General features: G+C 30.6%; 1 protein-coding gene across 1 annotated transcript; it reads right to left on the reverse strand.

Annotated features, from left to right (window-relative positions):
• Positions 1–1,100: 1,100 nt before the first annotated feature.
• Positions 1,101–2,062, reverse strand: LOC114165055 (non-specific lipid-transfer protein 1-like). Its single transcript, XM_028049702.2, has 2 exons — positions 1,625–2,062; positions 1,101–1,374 (listed from the first exon to the last, which is right to left on the reverse strand). The coding sequence occupies exons 1-2, from the start codon at positions 1,963–1,965 to the stop codon at positions 1,362–1,364; spliced, it is 354 nt and encodes a 117-aa protein (XP_027905503.2). The 5' UTR covers positions 1,966–2,062; the 3' UTR covers positions 1,101–1,361.
• Positions 2,063–12,408: the final 10,346 nt, after the last annotated feature.

A 12,408-nucleotide genomic window follows, 5' to 3' on the forward strand; every position in this document is an offset into this window, starting at 1 on the left:
TTCATATAAATAAGTTGGTATTATATTATTGAAAACGAAATATACTACCTGTAAAATAGAAATTAAATATTTAAATTGAATGAGAATGTTTATAAGTTATGGTTGTTTATAATCAATGGAGATATTTTTAGGATTTCTTTTTATTTATTTTTTGTATGTTTTTGAATCTTGCATTTTTACTTTTGTTCTAATTTTTCTTAAAAAAATAATAACATTTTTTCTAAAATGATCTAAATTTAAAATAACCTTTTATCGTAATATATATTGTTTTACATAAATTTAAAATGCAATATAGTTATTTAACGATATTTATTGTAGATTTTAATTACAATGTTTATACCATTCTTTATACATTCAAAGTATTTATCCATTATACATTTGACATGATAACTAATCAGTTTAATTTTTTAAGTTTTGTACGTATTTAAAAATTGAAATAATGATTAGCATATAACCTAAATATTTAAAAACAATTATATCATTTTTTTAACGCCTTATCCTCGAATTCTCTCTAATGTCATTGACTTGAAATTCTTACTTTAAAAACCAAAAGTTCAAAGTAGTAATTACTGTACGACTTGATATATAGTTTTAATATTTTCCCCATTATAATTAATAAACTACAAATGCTTAAAACTAGTCTGATGAACATAAAAGTCCACGATCATTCAAAACAATTTTAATCGAAGTCCAAAAATTTTCCTGAGTAAGAATTGTTGGATCATCACTTCTTCGATTAATACATAAAATACAATAAAAAAATTTAAGAAAAAATTTGTCCTTTGCTCAAAATAAGGACAAACGGAAGAAGTTTGAAATAATAAAAAATTTTCAATTTATTTTTAGAACTCTTTGAAAAGGTTTTTAAAACCAGATATTTAGTATAAATCATAGTATTAAGTTTTTTAAAATATATTTTCTATATTCCGTGTTCTACGTACTAGATTAAATATACCACGAAATTCAATTCAGACATTTTAAATTTCACTTAGATTTAAAGTGGTTAATGATTCCACAATCCATTTATGGCTTAATGGCAAACATAGATTAGGTGAGATGAACCCTGAAGACAAATGCGAAAAATTATAACAGTAAAAAAGTAGGAAGGAATTTCAGTACTATATTATATATTATTATTACATGCAACAACCAACTGAGACAAATTTCAGAAGACACAACAAAAGTGGAGCAAAGTCTGAAACAACTAAGGGACACACCGACACCAAGAGAGACTCGCACAAGTGGAGCCCTCGTCGACCTCCCTTTATTTTTCATTACCTATATGTCTACGTTACTATCATAAATTCTGCCACTGAAAAATTTCCCTCCTTGCCATCTCTTCCTTTCACCACATCCATCTTTCAGAACTTGATGCTGCAATATTTCACAAACCATCAAACACATTAGCTTAAACATAATCATTACACTTTCAAACTAAAATGAACGCAAGACCCTAGTTCTACAACTTCAGAACATATTTCAGACAACTCTCAAGAAATTTTAACTCACCATTAAAAAGGAGGTTAAATACACTTTCAGGTTGTTGAATTAATTAGAGTAATTAGTGTAATGAGGTTATTAGTGAAAGAAATGAGTGAGGAAATAAGTGGTGTGTTGAACATACGTATTGCAGTTGGTGGAGGGGCTGATAGTGTAGGGTATGCTGACGCCACATTTGCTTGGGAGCGAAGCGGTGCGGCCGGGGTTGAGACCGCTGATGCCATTGGAAAGGTTTTTCAGGCAGTTGCACGCGGTCCTGCGGTCAGCGGAGGTCTTCGCGGCGGCGTTCAGGCTCCTCACTCCGTTGCAACATGCCGCCGGCAGGGCTCCGCCTTTTTGGAGGTAGCCGATGCATGGACCCACAGAACCGGCAACTTGCCCGCACGTGATCGCATGTGCTATGGGTGCACTCACGACGACCATGAACACCATCGCAACGATGCATGCAACCTTCATGCTCGCCATCGCCACAGATCAGAGGAACAAATGAGAAGGAAAGTATCACAATATATGTTTGGTTTTGGTGAGTCTCTTGCTCGGTGCTTGCTTGGTATGTAAAATTGTGCAAGACTAGGGTTTATATAGAACATGAGATAGTACTAAGAAGATATTAGGTTGGCCATCATCATAATTCAATATAGTTACGACTTTTGTTCTTCTTTAATTAATTTAATTATTGTGATTTAAAATTTAAGAAATAAAAAAAAAAAAGGTTTTCTGCAACTACATATTCATGAATCGTCGTGATCCTCTTCTATCAAAGAATTTGTGAACACAAATGCTCAAGTGCATGTGTGACAGGTTTTGGTTTGTTGGTAGTTGAGCAAAATTTAATGCAGTGTGGTACATGGTGTAATCGTTGAGCCCACCTGGCATAATGTGACGGTAGATTTGGTGACGGTTGAATGGGATGGTTAAGGCCAAGACACTGGTCAAAGTTTCACTCTTTCTATTTACTGTCACTAATAATGACAAAGGTTTTGAAATGGGTTACCTACATCACTGTTTTCGAGTAACTTTGCTAGTAAATACTGTAGTAGCAGTGTTTGTATTGTAGCAAAGTTCAGTTTTTGCTGGTATGGGAAAGGACCAAAGCAACGTTAGTCACGGCACCGAATTCCGAAAATGCTTTGACGAATCTATTGCATTGCATCTTCTGATTGGTTTGGATGGAGGCACACACTACTACTAAACATTTCAGGGTTAATGGTGTTAAAAAGAAGATAAAGAAACAACTAAGTCATAAATACAATGAGTAACATGGTGTAAAAGGGAAAACTGAGAAGAAAAGCTGGATGTACATTCTCTGTTTACAAAATAATGCCTAGAGAACAAGATATTATCCCCTCATTGCTACTCTAGTAATTTAATAACATTTAATTCCAGTCATATGTAGTTTACTTGTAAAAAGTTTTTTTTATAACGATTTCATATGATTGTGCCACAATATTGTAATTTTTAAGTTTTCTAATGTTTATACAAAATCTCATTCGCATCATCCTATTTATTTTGTACATGGTTACTATATAAAGAAAGTAGTTAAAATTGAGATGATAAATAAGATAATAAGGGATTCGTATAATCGTAAATTATAAAATCGTAACACGAATCATAAATTTTTACTTTTTATAATATATATATATATATATATATATATATAATTATTTAATTTTATAAAGAGAAAAAATTAATCTAGTTTTATTTTTGAGATTTTAAATTACATTTATTAAAATAATTAATGTAATAAAGTATGAAAATACGAAAAAAAATTAAAATAAAATAATAAAGGAAAAACAAATAAAAGAAGACAATTTGTTATTCGTCTTCATAAATATATTAATATAAATTTCTTTATACAATAAATAATGAATAGTAATGTTATAGTTAATAAATACGAGAAGCAATAAATACTAACGTTATAATTAATAAATACTAAATGTATGTTTTGGGTCTATATGTGCTGCAAAATTGGAAAATTTTAATTGTATTAAATTTTAATTGAAAAGTGTTGTAGCTAGATTTAATTGTATTAATTTTTTTATTGAGAAATGAATTTTAATTGTATTAATATTTAATTTAATTAGGTGAAAGGTGGTTGTGTGATTGTGAACACATATAAAATGTATAATTTTAATTATTCATCAAAGAATATGAACAAGTAGTACAACAAAAAATGAAGATTTTACGATTTTGTTCGATGATCCTACTGTATTACAATTATGCATGGGATCTGACTCATAAATACTAAAAAAATCGTAGGATCTTACGATTTTATGATTTAAATCTTGATTTTGACTACCTTTTGTGTAACAGGTGTTGTGGTATTTTTTTCGGAGACCAATCAATGTACTTCATTACTTTGGGTTCATAAGCAGTTTAATCTAATTATTATGGTCCATAAAAAGTTCATTTAAGATGGTGTGGACACAATATTGTAATTTTCCAAGTTTTTGCAAACTTGTACAAAAAGTCATTCGTAGCATCCCATTGATTTGTACATGGTTATTGTTAGGATTAGGGATGGCAACGGGGCGGGACGGGGACGGGGACGGGTTTCGCTATCCCATACCCATCCCCGCAGAAAAAATTCATCCCCATCCCCTTACCCAAACCCAACGGGTATCAAACTTTTGTCTTATCCCCATCCCCACCGGGTAACGGGTATAATCTCGTACCCATACCCGTACCTGTGTTCTAACTACTTCAATATTAATTTTTATAAAAGAACAAAAATTACGGTAAAGAAAACATAATATTATCAAATATTCAATATTAAGAGGATAATTGTTTCTTCCATATCAAATACTTTGAAATAAATTATAATTGTCTACATTTTAGATTAGAATACCAAATAAAATTTCATAAGAACCAAAACATTTATTAAATTTGCAAATTACAACATTGATGAAACTTAGTTGATAAAATTAAAAATATTTCAAAAAAAATATAAAAGGAAAACAAATATTCAAATTAAAATATATTTTAAATGTTTGTTTACTTCAATTTTTAAAATTCTAATGAATCTCTTTTTTATACACTAATAAAAGTTATAATACATCACTTGATCAAAATGACACAAAAAAAAACAAATAATAAACATAACAATAAAATTTTGACATAGATTTTGTATCTTTTGAACTTCAATATATATTGGATAGTGACAAAAAAAATATTCATAGCAATTACATTAAATTTTTATATTGTAGTAAATAAAATTTATTTATACAATTAAAGTAAAAAAATTACAGTAGGATTTATAATGAATTATAAAATAACAAATAATTAGATAGAATATATCGAAATATTATTCTACATGATGAAAATAAACAATAAATAAAAATATTAAAAAACTAACAAATGTGTGTTTTAAAAATAATTTGAGAGACTATTGAAAGAAGTCGCACAAAGAAAATCAAATATATAATTAAGGTATGATAAGATGAAAAATACATTAGAGAACTAATTATTAGATTATGTTTGAAGTGGTTAAAATTTAATAGAAATATCTTTGTCATTAAATTACAAATAAATTAGTAATTAAATTGGTCACTAAATCAAGTACTGATTCAATTATTGAATCGGTCACTAATTTAATCACTGATTCAGACAATAAATCAACTACTACCACCAATGACGAAAAATAGTGACTGATATGGGTTAATGACTAAATCAGTCATTATTTCATGTTTTTCTTGTAGTGAATTATCATATACTATTCCTAAATATCATTATATATATATATATATATATATATATATATATATATATATATTTTAACCACTTCAAACAAAATTTAAAGTTAAAAAATTACAGTATGATTAATAATGAGTTATAAAATAAAAAATAATTAGATAGAATATATCGAAATATTATTTTACATGATGAAAATAAACAATAAATAAAAATATTAAAAAACTAACAAATGTATGTTTTAGAAATAATTTGAGAGACTATCGAAAGAAATCGCACAAAGAAAATCAAATGTATAATTAAGGTATGATAAGATGAAATGAAAAATATCTTAGAGAACTAAGAAAACTTTTCAAATATCAACATATATACTCAATGGTTGAAAAATAACGAAAATTATTTTAATGAAATAAAAGAGTTCTTCAAATTAAACAAAAATTAATAATAATAATAATAATAATAAGTAAAGAATTTTTTTTATATTACCTTAAATTGAGAGTATAAACATTCTCATGTGAAAGGAAAATATATAATAAATAAAAATATTAAAAAATAATAGAAATATTCAAATGTGAGGCATAAATTTTTTTTAATTAACATACATCATTTTAACATAATTACATAAAGGTTATGGTAAGATAAAAAATATATTGGAGATGCGAATGATGTTCATGACAAACCAAATAATTAAAAGAAAAAAAAATAGAAAAAAAATATATATATATATATATATAGGATTACTTAATTAATTGTGAATATTTTAATAATTTAAACGAGAATGAAGATATGGCGGGGACAGGTATTATGGCGGGGATATGTATATCCCCATACCCATCCCCATACCCAACTGAAAAAGTCGGGGATTCCCCATACCCAGTCAATGCGGGGATTCCCCGTCAAAACGGGGACAGGTTCGAATAATACCCACGGGGACAGGTTTATTTGCCATATCTAGTTAGGATTACAGAGGGGGTTTCACTAGGGAGATACAACACACAAAGGAGACCTGAGCTCAACCACATAAGGCATTGACACCACTCTCAACCCAAAACCTTAAGGTAATGGGATACAACACACAAATGAGACCTGAGCTCAACCACATAAGGCATTGACACCACTCTCAACCCAAAACCTTAAGGTAATGGGTTTATGGGTCTTTATTTGAGATGTGAAGGTTGGATTGGCCTCCAAATGCCCCCAAATGAATACCATGAAAGTCTTGGTGCACAAAAGTTTTGAGTTGGTTGGGTTTTGCACATGGCCAAGTTGGTCGGTGCACCACGGCATAGGTAGATGGCTTGGTGGGGAGTTTTGTGAAAAAATGAAATCCGTGGTTTTTGAGATGTGAGGGTTGGAAAGGCCTACAAATGTCCCCAAATGAATACCATGAAAGTCTTGGTGCACAAAAGTTTTGAGTTGGTTGGGTTTTGCACATGGCCAAGGTTGTCGGTGCACCACGGCATAGCTAGATGGCTTGGTGGGAAGTTTTGTGAAAAAATGAAATTCATGATTTTTGAGATGTGAGGGTTGGAATGGCCTACAAATGTCCCCAAATGAATACCATGAAAGTCTTGGTGCACGAAAGTTTTGAGTTGGTTGGGTTTTGCACATGGCCAAGGTTGTCGGTGCACCACGACATAGCTAGATGGCTTGGTGGGGAGTTTTGTGAAAAAATGAAATTCATGGTTTTTGAGATGTGAGGGTTGGAATGGCCGACAAATGTCCCCAAATGAATACCATGAAAGTCTTGGTGCACGAAAGTTGTGAGTTGGTTGGGTTTTGCACATGGCCAAGTTGGTCGGTGCACCACGACATAGGTAGATGGCTTGGTGGGGAGTTTTGTGAAAAAATGAAATTCGTGGTTTTTGAGATGTGAAGGTTGATTTGGCCTCCAAATGCCCCCAAATGAATACCATGAAAGTCTTGGTGCACAAAAGTTTTGAGTTGGTTGGGTTTTGCACATGGCCAAGGTTGGCGGTGCACCACGGCATAGGTAGATGGCTTGTGGGAAGTTTTGTGAAAAAATGAAATTCGTGGTTTTTGAGATATGAGGGTTGAAAAGGCCTCCAAATGTCCCCAAATGAATACCATGAAATTCTTGGTGCACGTAGGTTTTGAGTTCGGAGGGTTTTGCACATGGCCAAGGTTGGCGGTGCACCACGGCATAGCTAGATGGCTTGGTGGGGAGTTTTGTGAGGTAATGGGTTTATGGGTCTTTATTCTTATATAGTGCTCCACTTTCTCATTTTTAGCTAATGTGGGACTTAGAATCACACTTGGATTCCTAACAATTCCCCCTTAAGGGTGAGTCCCTTCAACCACATTGGTACACTCCCCCTCCAGCGGAAGCTACCCCAACCACGAGTACTCCTTTTATGTACTACCATTCTTCTTAATGGGACACGCTTACCTGAAACTCTTTTCAAGAAGACTTTTGATACAAGGACCATACTGCACTCGTCTGAGCCGGTTTCGACCATCGGCTCTAATACCACTTGTTAGGATTATAGAGGGGGTTTCACTGGGGAGATACAACACACCAATGAGACCTGAGCCCAACCACATAAGACATTGACACCACTCTCAACCCAAAACCTTAAGGCAATGGATTTATGGGTCTTTATTTTTATATAGTGCTCTACTTTCTCATTTCTAGCCAATGTGGAACTTAGAATCACACTTGGATTCCTAATAGTTATCACATATGTTTGAGAGCACAAAATACGTCACTTTGCATGAATGCCAACAACAAATATGTAAAAGCAAATTTAAAGTTAGGTTCTAAATAATCACAAAAAATGTAGACGTATACCTTATTCTCCTCACTACATTCACTAATTTCACTACCTTTACTCATCATTCTTCTACTTCAATCCAAGAACACAACAAATAGAAAAAATAGGAATATCGAACAATGGAAGATTTGCTTCGTCCAAACAATATGAACGTATTGTCAATTGTGGGTCCTCATCCACAAACTATCATTACCGGTAGAGGATCGTGGTTGCACAACACTATTGTGACCTAGGTTTTCTTCCCTTCAATTCCAAACCCATCCAAATACACACATGGAAAACCCAAGTGATTCAAATGATTAGGGAAAAAAATGAAGAGGCTTAAATACTACTTTTGTCCCTATTTTCATTGAGTTTGTTCAATTCAGTCTTAATATTTTGTTTTTGTTCAATTTGGTCCTAATTTTCATCAATTTTGTTCAATTTAGTTCTTTTTGCTAATGTTGTATAAATAATTAACGGACAGTGAATGATGTATACCATGTGTCAATTCATAGTTTTTTTATCTTTTTTTAATTTTTTAATTTTTTTATTTAAAAAATGTTCACATGTCAATTCAGCATTGTGTCACGTGACACTAGCAATATCATGTGTCAATGTAGTGTCACATGTTAGTGTCTCATATTCAATTTGGTCCCTATTTAGTTATTTATGCTCAATTTGTCCCAATTTTTTTTAAATGGATCAATCTTATCTTTCTCCAAATTAAAATCAAATTTAATTTTTATATAAATATTATATTTATCAAAATTCACATTTTTATTTAATTTTTTTTAGGGTTACAAATGATTTAAAATTAGAACAAAAATTTAAAAAATAAGGACTAACACCATTAAAATTTTAAGAGGTTAAAAATCACATAAAATATTAAATATTAAATAAGAGGTTTAAAATTATGTGTAAAATTTACAAAGTTATCTAAAGTTATCTAATTATGTTTGTTGAAAAACTAAGTTTCAGTATTATAAAATTGATTTAGTTTGATAATAAAAATCTTTAAAAATAAACACCTCAATTCAACATTTAAACTTATACAAGGTAAGAAGTAAATTCTGTTAGGTTGATTTGTAGTACAATGGCTAAAATCAAAAGTATGTTATATACTTCCTCTATTTGGTACATTAAGGTGCCTTTCAATGACAAAGATGTAACAAAATATTAAATTTTAAAGAGGACAATATATCAAGTATATGGTAATAATGTTATACATTTTTTTCCCTCCATCCTATTTCAAAGCAATTTCATTCTCACCAAATAAAGTACAATTGAAGAGTTATAGAATAAAATTAATTTTTTACTGTGATTCAACTATAAATAATCATATATAAAAAAACTATTAATTTCATAACAATTATTTTAAATTTATATGTATAATAATTTTAAAAAAAGAATCCTATAAATTATTTACACAGTGGACCAGTGTACTCACCAACCTCAACTGTACATAAGAAGAGAAAATTAATGAAGGAATGACTTTTTCCACCAATACTGGTTTAAATTGGTCCCGCTCAAACCACAAACAATTGAAAATTGCTTTTAGATACCTTCTTTCAACATCATTTCTTTAAAAGGACAGCAAATTCACAAACAGATTCATCTAGATTGCAATTTTTGTAACATCAAAACTGAAAATTCTACTAGCATCTTATTTTCTTGTCGTTTCTGAAGGACTCTCTTGATATTATTATTTATAATTTATAATTACAACCAGACAGTAAGAGAAAGATTTTTAGACTAATCTGCACTCCACAGGAGTGTGTAGGTTTATATATATTTTTTAATTTTTAATATAGTTTTTTTTTTATATATTTAGGTAACGATTTAAACAACTTTTATTTACAAATTCGTAATCTATCAGTCACTAAATATACTTTTTCTTTTTGTTTTTATTAGTTGATTATATATTGTTTAACGTGGAGTCACCGTTTAACATGCTAATTTCACAAGATAAACATGACTAGCAAAAATTAAAGTCCTTTTAGAAATATGAATTATACAAACAAATTTCAGGGTGGATTTATGCCTGTATATACTTAAAAGAAAATTATATTTTGACACGCATAATTTTTTCTATATTTCCACTTTACAAAACACCTTTTAATAATAAAATATTATATTTAAATAATACTAATGAATACAAACAAAATTTTAAAATAAAATAATAACTATTGAAGTTATTAAATAGAGGTATAAACAAAGAAGAGTTTCAAAATAACATGATTTATACTTAAATCAACATGTTTATATAATTAAAGTCTACTATTTTCCAATAGCTAATTTGTTTATATACAATGCAATAAATATGATGGCTTTTTTTGTACCAGTTGAGAAAGCTTATTATTGTAAAGGAAATGGAAAAAAAGGTGTGACAAAATATTAAAAAGATATTACAATAAAAGTATTTTTTTTCAGAATCAAATAATTTCCTTTTTCCCACTATTTTGTTTTTTACTCTTTTATTCTTTTGTCTCTAGAAAAGAATTTTGCCCTCCAAAGCTTTCTCATACTTTAGACTACCCTCTTTAGAAAGCAAGGCATGTGTGGTAAGTGTAACATGTACATAAGTTTAGGTCCTACTTATCCATCAGTCATAGGTATAGGTCCTACACATTCTGCACAAATTTTAGGTCGGTAGATCTGCCATAAATGCTGTACGAAAAGTCCTACATCATACTAAAATTATGAACAAAATAAAAAATAATGTTTTTTTTTTCAAAATTGATGAAAGCAATTTACACACTATTTAAACATGTCATGTAAAGAACTTTCTTTACTTATGAGCATTTAACGCACTGTTTAAAGATAAATCACATATTAACCTTATTTAAATTACCAACAACCATTTATATTCATTAAAATGATAATACTCATCTACCGACACGCTTGTCATTACACGTGGATAATACTCATTTACCGACTCACTAGCAATTACGAGTGGATAAAAGATAATTAAAAATGAACATTTTTTATGGAAATACAGCATTTCGTCATTTACTAAACGTTTTCTACTACTTTTCTTTGGAATTAGTATTTTAAAATGTAAATTTTATAGTTAAAAATATGTATTCCGGAATGAGTGAAAATTTGGAATTTTTTTGGACTCCACAATTTTTTTATGAAATCTCAAATGTATTTTGGAATGTATTTTGAAAAGTTCATTTGACACAAAAAATAATAATAATAAATACAGAGTGAAGAAAATTCTAGAAATTTTATTCTAAAACATCTGTTAGAAAATTCTGTTCTGGAAGATTCGTTTTGGAAATAATTATTTTAAAATATGAGGGTATGGGAAGAAAAAACTTTTATTACTCTTTTGTGGTTCACACATTCCTCAGGTTTTCTCATGTTAGTTAAGCTCTAATGGGCCTCTTAATCTGAACCGACCCAACAACTTTGCTTGGCCGTTTCTCCCTGCACCTCCGATAATTTCTTCCACACATCCAAATATTTCAAAAATTTTCAAAATAATATTTCGACTTTAACCCACTAACTAATATGCAAACCAAAAAATAAAAAATACCAGATGTTAAAATCCAGTTAAGAGAATAATTTAACCATATTTTTACATCCAGAATATATATATATATATATATATATATATATATATATATATATATATATATATATATAAAGAGTAAAGTGAAAAAACATATTTTCAGGATAAAAATATTCTTAGTATTTTGGTAATAATTAAGAAAAAGTATTTCAAAAATTTTCTATATATTTCAAATTTTATTTTCTTATTTTTATTAACTAGTGCAGATTTGATATTTTACCTCGCCTTATAGGCTTCGGTTATGGCGGAACTGAAGCCTATAAGGAGGCGGTTTTCATCAACCTATATTGCTTCGGTTCTACAAACAACCGGTGTCGTAAACAGTTTTAGGCCTCGGTTCATTAAGAACCGAAGCCTATTAGGCAGCCCAGAAATGAAAATTTTAAAATTGCCACCAACAAGAACACATTTGGCCTCGGGTGCTTTTGGACCGAGGCAATATTAGGTTGTTTTAGGCCTTGGTTGAAATAGAACCGAAGCCTATAACCTTGCCCAGAAACCCTAATTTAATAATTTCATCAGTGCCACCCCTTTGGCTTCGAGTCCCCTTTCACCGAGGCCATTGAGCCACTTTAGGCCTCGGTTCTTTGAATAACCGAGGCCATAAAGCCTGTTAAAATCCCCAATTCGCGAACCCTGATCATTATTCATCTTCTTCCCCAATTCTCTCTGCACGAACGCTGCGCCGCCCTCTGCCACCATCAGTTCCGACGCTGTCGTCGACCAGCTGCCGTCACCGTCCGTGGGTTTTCGTCGCCTCCATCTCCTCATCCATTTCTCTCTACTGCTCCATTTCTCTCCAAGCCACTTGCACCTCCATCAGACCAGCCACCATTCACGAAGCCATTGCAGCACCTCATCCAT

This window comes from Vigna unguiculata, chromosome 10 (genome assembly GCF_037176805.1).
Source record: "Vigna unguiculata cultivar grain cowpea cultivar isolate G323 ecotype 2 chromosome 10, ASM3717680v1, whole genome shotgun sequence".
Lineage (NCBI taxonomy): Eukaryota > Viridiplantae > Streptophyta > Magnoliopsida > Fabales > Fabaceae > Vigna > Vigna unguiculata.

Coding starts and splice junctions, on each gene's coding strand:
- LOC114165055 (XM_028049702.2), bottom strand. CDS start 1,965: ATGGCGAGCATGAAGGTTGCATGCATCGTTGCGATGGTGTTCATGGTC.